This window comes from Dromiciops gliroides, chromosome 2 (assembly GCF_019393635.1).
Source record: "Dromiciops gliroides isolate mDroGli1 chromosome 2, mDroGli1.pri, whole genome shotgun sequence".
NCBI classification, from domain to species: Eukaryota; Metazoa; Chordata; class Mammalia; order Microbiotheria; family Microbiotheriidae; genus Dromiciops; species Dromiciops gliroides.
Genome location: NC_057862.1, coordinates 81,898,449 through 81,913,185, shown reverse-complemented (window position 1 = coordinate 81,913,185; position 14,737 = coordinate 81,898,449). Strand labels below are relative to the sequence as shown.

At 35.1% G+C, this 14,737-nt stretch overlaps 1 protein-coding gene across 2 annotated transcripts in view; it reads left to right on the top strand.

The window, feature by feature from the left end:
- The window catches only part of BTAF1 (B-TFIID TATA-box binding protein associated factor 1), a 130,310-nt gene that overhangs the window by 32,244 nt on the left and 83,329 nt on the right, over positions 1 to 14,737 (top strand). For both annotated transcript variants that reach the window (XM_043984760.1, XM_043984758.1), the window contains exons 3-4: positions 2,565 to 2,679; positions 6,234 to 6,380. In XM_043984760.1, the coding sequence (XP_043840695.1) occupies positions 2,565 to 2,679; positions 6,234 to 6,380 (262 nt within the window). The remainder of the gene's footprint in view (positions 1 to 2,564; positions 2,680 to 6,233; positions 6,381 to 14,737) is intronic.

Here is a 14,737-nt window from a genome sequence, read left to right as displayed (position 1 = left end):
CTGATCCTGCATCACATTTCACTTTGGAAACAAGACTAGGCGAGGGGCACAAGGAAGAGGGACTCCAACTCCAACAGAGATACCCATTTTGAAACTTTTAAAAATGGAAATCATCCCTAGAAAGGGATTAATTCAGGGGTCATCTAGGGGGTGGTAAATACTATCTTGGCACCTTCTGGTTCATGGGAGTCTTCTTTCCCTCCCAACTCTTCTCCTGCCTTCCTCCCTGCTTTTGCCTTAATAAAAATTATAGGTTTCTCTTACATAAAGTTTCCCCTTCAACACTTTATATTATTTTAAATGTAATAAACATTTTAATTTATAGTTTTAGGTTCCAATTTTTATCCCTCCTTCCCTATCAGCATTTTTTGCAGTAGCATAGTAAATTAATTATAACTAAACCACTACAAATTTGAGAAATCTTACCAGATTGACATTGTTTTTTGGGAACTAATGTCCCCCAAGCCAGTTAAATATTGATACTGTTGGTAATGCTTATATTTTAATCAAATTATAATATTAATACTGAAACTTGCAACTCTCAAGGAATAAATATTTTTATTGGCATGTGAAAGTAGGAGGGGAAATTTTGAAAACAGGAGTATAGGTCTGGGTTTGGTGGGGGGGTACACTGGTCAGTCATCTATTAAAACCTGGCCAGCAGGGAAGAGAAAGTAGAAAATAAATCAAACCCCCTTCACTTATTTTTCTGGTTCCAGCCCTAGGTGTCCTTGTTCTCTCTAAGATAGAAGATAGTAGAACTAAGTTTAGAAGGCTGCAAACCTCATTTATCCTCCTACCCCATTCTGTAGTCACCTTAGTCCAGACTAGTTTAGCCTCTAGCTTACCCTGGTGTTTCTCCAACTGATCCACTCTCCTCCTTCACTGACATCAAGAAGTGAACAAGAGAACAAAGTGAAGTAAATGTTTTCTTTCTCTCCCTTTATTATCAGTACAGTGCAGTATTTGGGGGTTGTCCTAGGCCTCCAAGTCCTAAGTATGTGCCAAGAACTGTGCTAAGTAAGTGCTGGGAGATACAAATAGAAAATTGAGATAATACCTACTTCCAGGGAGCTGGCATGCTCATTGAGGGAGATAAAGCCTATAGGTGGGTTCAGCTGGTTCAGCACCAGGAAAGATCTGCAGCTAAGACTAGAAGGAAGGAGAGGTGAGAAGGGATAGTATTTCAGGTATGGAGGATAACGTAGACAAAGAGGGGTGTGGAGATTAGAAAAAGAATTTCACATATAGAAAATAGCAAATGGACCAATTTAGAATATGCTTGAAGGAGGAATAGGAGGAAATAAATCTGCAGAGATGAGTGTTAAAGGATAAAAGAATGATATTAGGGATGACAGCTAATGCCAAATATACTATCTAATTTGGAAACATCAGTGTAACATTAAGGTCTTAGAGAGAGATTATATTTTTGACTTATTTATTGAACATCCCCACAATCTGCTTATTGTGGGGAGAAACATTCATTAAAAAAAAGATAAATTTTAAAATGGGATCAAGTTAAACTCCTTTGTGTTATCTGACTTCATGTTGTATTTTGTACTAGGTACCATTGTTTAGTCTCAGACAGTCCTATGGAAATCATTGGTTACCTAGAGTACCCTACTTATCTTTCTTCTCTTATTCTTACCCCATACCAACATTTTATAAAGAAAATTGAGATTTTCCTTTGTTCCCTCCACCCCTACCCTCCCAAAAAACCCAAACCCTTTTCTCTTCTAATTCTTTCATTTTTTCCTTGAAATAGCCATTGCTATCCCAGAGGCTTTTCCATGTCAAAAGGTGCTTTTCCTTTGTTAGAGCAAAGCAGTAGTGAAAAGGGCAGTTGCTACTTGTGTACTATGTACTTCTCTTACCCAACTTTATTTAGCAGTCTTTCTTTTAAGCATTGCTGAAGAACAAGAAACCTTACTGCTTTCTTTAAAGAATCCTAAGTAAAGAGAAACCTTACATCTATAATTTAGTTACCTTTGCCACTACTTTGTGATAACTCTGAGATAAAATTAGGATTAGAATAGCCAGGACAGGGCAGCTAGGTGGTGCAGTGGATAGAGCACCGGCCCTGGAGTCAGGAGTACCTGAATTCAAATCCGGCCTCAGACACTTAACACTTACTAGCTGTGTGACCCTGGGCAAGTCACTTAACCCCAATTGCCTCACTAATTTAAAAAAAAAAAAAAGAATAGCCAGGACAATATTGTATGTACTGATGTTCCTCTTGATTAGTTATGCAGGAAAAAACTGGACTTTATTAATAATTAGAATGCAACATTTTAGGATCTCTTTTCTAACTATAGTGAGGATAAATAGAGATGTATTTGATCATTCTTTCATGTAAGTTTCCACTTTTTCTACTGGAAGACAGTAGTCATATTGAACATGGTAGGTTAACCTTCTAGATTAGTAACCTCAATGTTTTGCTAGTACTTCTTGTGCCGCCAACTTATGTTAGCAAATCTAAGCAAACTTATATTCTTCTATGTTCTGGCTATTTTAAAATGTTATGTTTGCTATATAACTATTTTATTTCATACTTTTTTTTAAAGGTACTGATATATTTAAGGAGTACAAATTGGGATACCCGAATTGCAGCTGGACAAGCTGTTGAAGCCATAGTGAAAAATGTACCTGAGTGGAATCCGGTGCCAAGATTGAAGCAAGGTGCTTCATTTAATTCACTTAAGCTAAATAAATGGAGTTTGACTTTAACTGTTTAATTCCTTTAATGAAAACTTAATTGTAGATTTCATATGATTATAGATTTAGAGGTACCTAAGTACCTGCCTAGTCTGACAGACTCTTCGTTTTATAGAAGAAGAAATTGGGACCCAGAGAGAAGATGTGACTTTAGATCCTAGGATTTGAACCCAGGTCATTTGACTACAAATCTGGTTATTTAACCACATTCTTCTCCAAGAGAAGCTACAAAACTTGGGAACAAGGGGACAAGGGGAATGGATGTGTGTGATTTTATATTTATATAGATATATATGTATGTGTGTGTGTATATATATATATACATGTAATAATTTTAAATTAGAAAATTGACATACCTTTAGAACATGCAAACATTAGAAGGTGATCATATTGACTAGGATGCTTATTATGCTTTTTATGGCTGCTAAGTAAACCCTCTTTTGGGTATGTAACTTATTTAAATTATTAAGTAGGTTTCCATATGTAGTTTACAGAGAAAATTCCAGTCAGTCAATCAACAAGCACTTTTAAAGTGACTGCTGTGTTCAAGGCACTGTGACATTCTTTCTTTAAGGGTATTCCGTCCTTTTTAAAAAAGACAGGTCAGTCTAAATCTGTGAAGAAGATATATACATTTTGTCAGATTGCTTTTTTTTTTGTTGTATTTGCTTAGGCAGTGGCAATAGTCTTGTGTGGATTTAATTACATGAATGTGTGGTGAAGAAAAAGTCTTGATTCTTGTTAATATCCTGATGCTAATGATAGAAAAAAAAACTATTCAAAAATTTTTTTATTGATAGTTCTATTTTTATATTACTTTCATTTGCTATTGGCAGCTAGATGGCACAATAGGTAGAGCTCCAGGTCTGGAGTCAAGAAGGCTTGAGTTCAAATTGGCTTAGACACTTACTGTGTGACCTTGGGCAAATCATTTAACTTCTTTTTGCCTCAGTTTCCTCATTTGTAAAATGGGGATAATAGCACCTACCTCCTAGGGTTGTTGTAAGAATCAAACAAGATAATAATTGTAAAGTGCTTAGCATAGTGCTTGGCCCAGAGTAAGCACTATATAGATGTTAGCTATCATCATCTTTGTTATTTTGTAAGCCTGCTACCAGTGTACATTTTGTTACATGTAAAATATTTTTGCCTTTTTCCAATCAAGTTCCAATTAAGTTGCATGGTGTAACTTCTGAAGTTTCATTTGCAAAATTATCTAGATAATAGCTATTTGATGGCTTGCCTGGGATTTTTACTCTTATTTCCTGGCACATATTATATTGAATAATAATGTTAATTTGTTTTGTCCCTTAGAGCAAAATTTCTTTTTTTAAAGCTATAACTTGTTTCAGGAGGATTTTTTTCTCTGAAGTCATTTCTGTTTGGCATTGTTAGAAACAGCCAAGATTCGATCTACTTTTTGTCTTTTTGGAAACATTCATTTTATTGATGCCTTTTGTACTTATTTCATAGTCATTTCATACACACACACACACACATATATGTTATAAGTCACTCAGGAGCTGTGGCTCCCTTATCGGACTGCACAGCCACACTGTGGCTCTTCAAGGCCCTGATCGATGGTCGTCCCATCAGATATTGAAACCTTGTCTAACATTATATATAGTACTCTGTTGTAATAAGAACCTCCCCACTTTTTCTGTGAGGGAAGTTTGTTTTATTATTTTGTCCCCAGGACCTTCACTAGTTTTTTCCATTATTCAGAATTCAGCTCCTTTTAGTATTTTTTCACTTACATTTTTGTAACTTAGACTACTTATAGTTATTTTTGCTAGTACCGTGATATAATTATTGTTTTCCTTCATTCCCAAAGTGGACCATGACATTGGGTGATGTCATGACTTGCACGGAATTGGATTAGGTGAGGGAGGGCTGTGCAAGGTCACCAACCTCACTCTCCTCCAGAGCCATCTGGATCCAGTAGCAAGAAATATCTATCTATATATCTTTATATATATAGGATGACTAGAGATAGCCCTGGATGTTTAAGGCAATTGGGGTTAAGTGACTTGGCCAGGATCACAGCTAGTGATTGTCTGAAGTGAGATTTGAACTCAGGTCCTCCCAACTTGAGGACCAGTGCTCAATTGTTCCACCTAGTCTTTTTAGTTTCTCTTGTTAAGTCCTCCTTATAGTAGTACTCTAAAATTGTATTTTAAAATTTGGGTATAGATAGATTTGTATTCCAACTAAAGGAACTGTTGATGCCTTTACTAATTTTCCTTTTTATATAGCAAACAAATGATGTGCTTTTAGGTAGCATATTGCTTAGAAGTCCAAAATATTCTATTCTCAGTTCTTTGATAAGTTCTATTAAAGTTCAACCATAATACAAAAAATTAACTTTTGAGATGGAGGGTCCATAGCAAAGGAAGATAGTTAACTATAAGAAGTACCTGCAGTTCATTTGCATTTGTAGTCTGAAGCCTTTTGTGGATCCAGGCCAATCGTAGAGTTCTGAACAGCCTTCAGACAGTTGAATGTTTTCAGGAGCAACTCTTGGTTTTGTGATTTCTTTTACATTATAGTTAAGAAGTATCAAGGGTCGGGGCAGCTAGGTGGAGCAGTGGATAAAGCACTGGCCCTGGATTCAGGAGGACCTGAGTTCAAATACAGCCTCAGACACTTGACACTTAATTAGCTGTGTGACCCTGGGCAAGTCACTTAACCCTCATTGCCCTGCAAAAAAAACAAAAACAAAACAAGAAGTATCAAGGGTCTCTTCACCTTGCAATATAGGGTAGGATGAGTGATTGTGATGTGTTTATAGTTTAATATGTTATATTGTTGTGTTCTATATCTTGTCATATCTATCATATCATAACTTTCTTTTATATCATAGTCATTTCTATATCCTCCAGAAGAGATGGGGATTGTTTGTTCTGGTTTCCTTCATTTTACCTCTGGATAATTTGACTTCAAATTACCTAGGAAATTCAGTATGAATTTGCTTTCCCACTCAGTCCCTTCTCCACCCATCATATCATACATACTTTCTGAAGTCAGTTCTCTCACTTTTCAATAACTTCACTAATGATAGGTGTAGTATTCCCCTATAATATCAAGTAAGTATGACTATAATGCCAGAGTAGTTTTGTGATACTAAATGGTAAAGCCCAAAGAAAACAGTTCTTTATAATCTTTGTTAACTGAGGAAAGAAAGGTCATGAACAATTTTCTCCCCAGTTTAAATTTTGGTTCTAGAAAGTATTTCTTAATGTTACATTCTGAATCAGAAGTGGATTCAATACCCTTCTGGCTTAGTCCTTTTGTGGATAGAGAGCTAGCTTTGGGAGCATAGTGAGTTTAACCATAAAGCAAATAACCCACAAATAACTAAAAATTAATTGTAAAGTAAGTCCAGGCAGCTGTGCTACTTACCCCAAATCTTACTTGTCATAATAATTCTTCCTAATGAAATATGGTGCTCTTATCTCCCATTCCCCATACTTAGGTTTTTCATATAGTCAAATTAAATATGTTTAAACTTCATTCAGAACCTACTTCAGAAAGTTCTCTGGAAGATTCGTCGGCCACAGATCGATTGAGTTTTGACAGATTTGACATCTGTAGATTACTGCAACATGGAGCATCACTTCTTGGGTCTGCAGGTGCAGAATTTGAAGTCCAAGATGACAAATCAGGTGTGTATCAGTACAGTAGGAGAATGTTAGTTGTGTCTTTTTGCTAATTTGTTATTATGTGTTTCATGTGTCATGAATGATCTAATGTTTCTCATGTATATTTATCAGAAGTTTGTCCAAAAGTAGCCAAAAACATTTGGTGTGAAGCAGTTGGGGGAGGGGGTTCCTTCTGAGTGTACCAATATGTACTATATAGCTCTAGAGGACACCTGTTGGTATTTCAGCATTACTTTGCACTTTAGGCTGGCATAAATTAAGTAGCATTCACCCAGAAATTCTATTGTCATTGGGTTTTTACCTTTAAAACAAATATTTGTCTTGCTCTATGCCTAGAGTTACAACCATGTTACTCCATAGTCCATATTGCCAAGTATTTCTGATTGATTTACTAGTTTTTAAAAGGCAATATTTTATTATGATTTATCATAGGTTCTCATAGGTGAAAGGTACTTTAGGGAGGTCATTTAGGCCAACTTGTAATGTTTGTGGAACAGTTAGAAACTGGGCTAATTAATTTGATATCACATGTATCTTGGATATCATTGAATATATTTATGTTGATGACCAAAGCAAAAAAAAATGTGGGTAGGTAATTTTCCCATTATCTTTAAAGTTACAGAATCCATCTGGATATAAAATAAATGTTTTGGCCATTCAAGATTGATGCCTTGAGTGGAAAAAAACTTGATGTTTTAAAATGGATTCCTGTAAGTAAATAAAATGCCCTTTTAATGAAAATTAGTGTTTTATCTGGTTGCTAAGTATATGTCTAAATTAGCCTTTGTTAAGTATAACTTCATGATTTTACAAATTTGATCAATACTTAGTTGAGAAGTTAGTCTTCAGTTTTCCAACTAAGTGGAATTATTAAATATACCTCCCTACATAGAAATCACTTGAGAAACAAGAAATTAATTTAATCCTTAGGAACTACTTTAATTTTCATTATACCTAAATAGCAAATTATGGATATTGGGAGGAGAAAATATTTTATTTTCAAAAATGTAAAATTTTTGTAACCAAAGCACTAAAAGTTGTGTCATGAATTGACCAACTTTTAGGCGTTATCTTTAAGCTTTAATAAGTTTACTAAACTCAGCTACCTTGTTAATAATGAACCACAGGAGTATCAGATTTTCCTTTACCAAGTGTGGTAAAACTTAAGTGTTATTAACACAATTGTCTCTTCCCTGAGAATTCATTCTTTGGTGTTATATATAAACCATAGAATGATGTTTGGTGTTTATTTGGAACTCTAACATTTGAAAATTTAGAAAATTATTTCTAGGACAATAAAATAGCTGAAGGTTCTTTCATCCTTATTATATGAATTTTAAAATGAAACTAACATTTTCCACCTCTAGGACTAGCACTTAATAAATTTTGTTGCTGTTCTTTAAGTTTGAAAATAGAATTACAAAGATGTAGACATACCTCTTTTAGTGCATAGTATAACTATCAATGTGTATTGGATCATGTTGTACTTTGAGAATGTTACCTCAGTTCCAAGGGCTAGTCATTAAAAGTGAATTCTACTTATCTGAGAACTAAGTCGCCACACTAGAGGATGCCAGAATAATCAGTGTTATTCTGCTTCCTAAGATATGAATTCATAAACTGAAATGCTAGTTTATGAATTTGTAGTTCATGTTGCATGCAAGGTATACCAAGTCAGGATTCTGCTTCCAGTCAAAAATCTCCCTAGGCAACGGAATAAGGATTAGAAGATTTATTTAACAATAGAATTAGAGAAAAGGAATTGAGCTGATAGCCTACAATATTTTTTCTAGTTTATAGTGTGGACTTGACAGATACTTCTTTTACTCTACAGCATTGTCATCTGTAGAAACAGATCCCTGTGCCAGCATGTTAACTTAGAAAACTACAATTTAACATGATTATGCTGGATTCTCTTTTTGTTTATTCCTCAGAAGTTTGAAATCTCTCCCCTCTCTACAGGAACCACACCGGTCAAGTACAATTATTGCTAACAGGGGAGAGATTCAAGGCTATAGCACAGACATTGCGGCAGAGAATTATGTGCCTTTTCTCTTTTGTTAGGTTGGCCTGTAGGTTCTGACTCTTTTATGACATCCTTTTTTTTCTGTTTTCTAATATAAATCCATTTCCCTCTCTCATAGTGCTTTATATTATTTTTCATCCTGATCATGGAACCATAGGGCTAAAGGTGATCTTAGATAAAAGCTAATCCAGCTCCTTTATTTTATAAGTGTGGAAATGGAGGCCAATAAAGTTGGGAGTTGGCCATGGTCACTTTTCTAGTTAGTACCAGAGATGATACTAGAATTGGTCTTAAATAAAAATCCAAAGGCATCATACTGGCAGTGAGCACTGTCTCTCCTGTGATTATCTGAGCTGTTCATTTGGTGCTTAGTAAATGCTATTTGTTATTGCAAAGGCCTGATGGTCAGAGCCAGCCTGCTTTTGTATAGCCTGTGAGCTAAGAATGTTTTTTGGGTTTGTTTTTTTTGCTGAGGCAATTGGGGTTAAGTGACTTGCTCAGGGTCACACAGCTAGTAAGTGCCAAGTGTCTGAGGCTGGATTTGAACTCAGGTTCTCCTGACTCCAGGACTGTGCCACCTAGCTGCCCCTAAGAATGTTTTTTTTTTTTTAATATTTTTAACATTCTTGATCCAAAAGGTAAAAACTGTTTTTAACTTATAGCTAACAGATTTGGGCCCTTTAGTTTGCCAACAGATATCATAGTGTCCACTTTAAACTTACAGTAAAATTCTCATTCCTCTTATCTCCTCTGTCTGATACTTTGCCTTCATCAAAGTAAAGTACAGTGCCCATTTATATTGGTTTTGATCAAAGAGATCTTTTTCCTTTCTAGATTGGGCACCTTGGACACCTAATATACACTGTAGATCAATTTAGGAAGCAAATTAAGTAGATATCTGCTCTCTTCTGCAGTTTTGATATGTATTCCCCAAGAAGTGATCTAATTTCCATTCCTATATTGTTTCTGTGCCTGGTTTTTGCCTTCAGTCTCATCCCACTCTATCATCTTTAAAGTCAAGCATATGAGATGAAGGTATAAGTTTTAAACTATTTAACCTAAAAATATAGTCCTTTTTATATTCTAAACAACTAAAGTGAATAAGCATCTGAAAAAAAATGTCAAGTGGGCAGCTAGATGGCGCAGTGGTTAAAGCACCGGCCCTGAATTCAGGAGTACCTGGGTTCGGATCCGACCTCAGACACTTGACACTTATTAGCTGTGTGACCCTGGGCAAGTCACTTAACCCCCATTGCCTGCAAAAAAAAAAAATGTCAAGCATACAAGTATGATCCATTTAAATAAATTACTTGATTTGCGGTCATAACTTTTGTGTTGATGATGCTTACTATATTAATTACTTAGTTCCTTCTCTGTGGTTTTGTTTGCTAAATGGAGATAGGAAAGAAAAGAAACATTTGATGAAGAGGCAAATGAATAAAGCTATTGGATAACCTTATTTTCAAAGTATTTCTTAGGACTATTAAGTAGTAAATAAAGTAATTGTTTTGATTATTAGATATTCAATTTTTCATTAAAAATTTAATATTCATTTTGAACTCAAATTTCAAAAGACAAAAAAGAACAATTCTATGTACACAGTACAACATAAAAAGAGGATTCAATAAAAATGAATTTCCATGAATTTCCATTTCACAGTTTACTTTTTTGGAGAAACTATGTAAAAAAAAGCTAGACGTTATTTTCTTTTCTTTCTTTCTTTCTTTTTTTTTTTTTTGTGGGGCCATGGGGGTTAAGTGACTTGCCCAGGGTCACACAGCTAGTAAGTGTAAAGTGTCAGAGGCTGGATTTGAACTCAGGTACTCCTGAATCCAGGGCCAGTGCTCTATCCACTGCACCACCTAGCTGCCCACTAGACATTATTTTCAAAGCTAGTCTGTTTTTCTGTGCTTCCTTCTAAGGTGTTTGTTGTTGTTGTTGTTCTCTGCTGTGCACTTCTTTCCTCCCTCCTTCCCCACCTGGCCCTACAGAAGGCTACCATTAGATACTAATATGTATTTTTTGTAGAACGATTGTCTCTCTCTTTTTATATATATGTTTGTGTGTATATACACACATATAAGTCTATATATACACATATATTTATCAGTTCTTTCTCTAGATATTGATTGCATCTTCCTTTATATGTCCTTTGTAGTTGATTTGAATATTTATAAGACTCAAAATGACTTAGTCTTAGAATAATACTGTTGTTATTGTGTACAACATTCTCTTGGTTTTGCTCATTTCACTCCCATTATTTCATGCAGTTCTTTACATTTTTCCCCCAAAATCAATAAGCTTATCATCAATTACAGCACAGTAGTATCCCATCACAACCACATACCACAACTTGTTTAGCCATTCTCCAATTGATGGGCATCCCCTCAATTTCCAGATCTTTGCTACCACAAAGAAAGTTGCTATAAATATTTTAGAATGCATAAGTTTCTTTCCTTTTCCCCTATTCCCTTTGCGAAACAGACCCAATAGTGGTATTGTTGGGTCAAAGGGTATATATACTTTTATAACTCTTGAGACATACATCCAGATTGCTTTCCAGAATGGTTGGATCAGTTCATAGTTCCAACAATAGTGCATTAGTGTCCCAATTTTTCATAGCCCTTTCAGCATTTGTTGCTTTCTTTCCCTTTGTATCATTTTAGCCAATCTGATATGTGTAAGATAACATCTCAAAGTTGTTTTAATTGACATTTCTCTAGTCAGTTGTAATTTAGAGCATTTTTTCATATGACTATATATAGTTTTGAATTCTTCATTGAAAAACTGCCCATTCATATACTTTGACCATTTATCAAATGGGGAATGACTTGTATTCTTATAAATTTGAGAAAGTTCTTTATATATTTAACATGAGACTTTTATCTGAGAAGCTGTCTATAAAATTTTTCTTCCAGTTTTTTGTTTTCCTTCTAATCTTGGCTACACTGGTTTTATTTGTACAAAACTTTTTAAATTTAATGTAATTGAAATTATCCATTTTACACCTCACACTGCTTTCTTGTTTATTCATAAATTATTCTCCTGTCCATAAGCCTAATAGATAATGTTTCGTATTATTCTAGTTTTCTTATGAAACCTCCCTTTATATCAAGGTTATGTGTCCATTTTGACTTTTGATAAATGGTGTAAGATACTGGTCTCTGTCCAGTTTCTGCCAGACTGCTTTTTAGTTTTCCCAACAATTATTACCAAATAATGAATTCTTATCCCAAAAGCTTAAATCTTTACATTTGTCAAACACAAGGTTGTTATAATTATTAGCTAATGTGTAGTATATGTCTGCTCTGTTCTACTTATCTATCTTTCTATTTCTTAGCTAGTTCCAGTTTTGATAATTACTGCCTTATAGTATAGTTTTAAGATCTGGTGCTGCTAAACATCCTTCCTTTACTTTTTTTCCCCATTAATTCCTTTGATTATCTTGACCTTTTGTTCTTCCAAATGAATTTTGTTATTATCTTTTCTAGTTCAGTAAGACGGTTTTTTGGAAACTTTAATTAGGTTAGTTTAGGTAAAATCGACATTTTTTATTATATTCACTCTTGCCTACCCATGAACAATTAATCTCACTTTATTTGTATAAAAAGTGTTTTATAATTATGATCATGTAGTTTATGGGTTTGTTCTGGTATTTTATACTGTCTAGTTATTTTATACTGTATACATTTATTTTATACTGTCTATAGTTATTTTAAAAAGGGTATCTCTTACTATCTCTTTTTACAGGTTTTGTTGGTAATATAAACAGTCAATATTTTAAAACTTCTTTTGCTTACTACTTTTGTCACTTGGAACCCATGCATTTAAGGAATTTTAACCACAGTAAAGTCCTTGTGATACTACTGCTTTTCCCCAACTATGATAGAATGAGGAGAGAAGGAACCAGGTGACTTAGGGAGAGGTAGAGGATGACCAGATAGCCCATTTCTTTACTCACACCCTCTGCGTTACTTTGGGAGAGGTAACAATACCAATACCATTTAGAAATGTGATGGCTCACAATGCTAGGTAATTATAAGGTTGACAAGTGACAGTGTTATGACCCACTGTATTGCTGTCAGGAGGCAATGTGAACCAGAGTTCATACATTCCTTCTGCTTTTTTCTATTTCTAAACTGAGCAGTACTAATGTGAACAGATGCCATAATTGCTACATTCTGTGTCTGAGCCTTTTACTGTTAGAGGAAGTAACAACTGCCCACCACATAGCTAGCATGTCTTGGTAACACTTCAAAGTCATATGATTCACCATTTGGGAAGTAGTGGACTAAGGTTTCTCTTAATACCCCTTCTTATCTCAATTCTAAAAATTTCACCAAGACCAGTAAAGTTGTGCCTTTTTGTTTGTTTTGAATAAGACCCTTCTGTCTAAGAGTACCAAGGGACAAAATAAGTTCATACCCTTTGGATTTACAATATAGGTCCTTAGAGATCAATTAATGTCATTTACAAGTGACTAAAATAAAGGGTGGAGTAATAATTAAAGAAGCTTGCTCTTTTTGTTTATAGTTACATAGAAATAGAATGGGTAGGACCTTAGAATTAATCTAGTCTAGCTTTAAAAAACAAACAAACAAACAAAAAAACCGATGAAGAAGTAGCCTGAAAAAGAGTACAAAAGTAATAGAGGCACCAAATTTCAAACCCAGGTGCTCTGGTTCCAAATCTGGTATTCAAAGAATCAGATACTTGGGAGGGAATGCAGAGGCCCATCTAGTCCAACCTATACCTGTCAAGTGGTCGTCTAGCCTTTGTTTGAAGACTTCAAATGAGGGGGAAATCTACTTCCCCCTAAGATATCCTACTCTACCTTTGGATATTATTAGAAAATTTTCCTCATCAAATCTCATTTTGTCTTTTTGTAATTTCTAGTCATTGTTCCATGTTCTGTTCTTTGGGGTCATGCAGAGTATATTTAATCCCTCTTTCAACACAGCCTTTTGAATACTTTATGTCATGCCTGAATGAACTTTTCTTCAAATTCAGCATTCCTGCTTCCTTGAATTCACATAGAGCATGGCCTAGAGGCCCTTCATTATCCTGGTTGCTCTCCTCTGGCTGTTCTTAAACATACAAAGCCTAACATCATAGTCTCTTTGACTTGTGTTACTGTGATGTTGAATGGTTTGCATTGGATTCAAACACATATCACTCTGTCATTTTTGAAATTACACCCCAGTACTATTTTTCTCACTCTCCACTTCTTCTAAGGGATTTTTGGCCACAGTAGTATATGTAATGATCACCTGAATTAAATTCACCCTTTCCTGTCCATTTAAGTTCACTGTAAAGAGATCATTTTCTTTTAAAGTTACTGCTTTTTGCTTTTCTTCTAGATTATCCTTTACTTTTGTGTGTTTGCATTGCCAGTCAGTTGTTCTCTCTTTTGTTCATTGATGAGGTTTGCCAACATGGATTCGAGTTTTTCTATTCTTTTGATTATTTCTGCTGCTCAGGCCTTCATCACTTCTGCTTTAGCAATTCTCATCTCTTTTAAGGAATTCAGGAGCATCCTGCTATGGTTCATGTTCTCTGCAAATGCACTGGATCCTTTTTCTCATCAAGTGTTGATTTGTTTTCCTTTGCCTTATAGTATTTATTTATACTTAGATTCATTTGGATGATCTAGAAGCCATATTTCCTTTTATTAATATTTTCTCTCTTGGTTTATATGCTTCTGGTTAAGGTCTTTAACTGAATTTTCTTCCTCTTAAAACCTTTAGTAGTTTCAATCTTTTCTGCTTCTAATACCTATTACTCATGTTCTGACTCCTTTCATGGCATTTTCCCTGGGAGTTGGCCCTCAAAGCTGTTTCCATCTTTTCTCATGTTGGGCAGTTTACATTTTTGAAAGGATAAAATTGGCTACAGCTTTTTGTTAGTCCCCTTTATTCTAGGTCTGGTGGAGCCAAACACATGCTTGTGTCCTGCCTCAGTTCACTCTATTTCTTAATTCCCCGATTGAGTACTGTTGCAGCACAAAGTACTCTTCTAGCCAGAACACTTCTGGCTTTTGTTTTTCCACTGGTAGAGGGGTAGGGTCAGAGGAGTAGAGGGTATGGGACAGAGTTAAGTTCCATTGCAAGCAAATGTGTCTTTCTGTGCATCCTTGCCTAATCATGGGAAAAGGGATGCTTGCGTGAGCAAGCCTGCTGTTGGTTCATTGGGTTTTTACGTTGTTGGGTTTCTTGATATCTTAGACCAGTGGGCAGTTGAAATTGCTTTATCTCTTGTACATAATTCTTATTTTGGAAAGGTTTGTGAAGACTGGAGAAAATGGCTGGTACTCCATCATTAGGAGGTAGCTTAT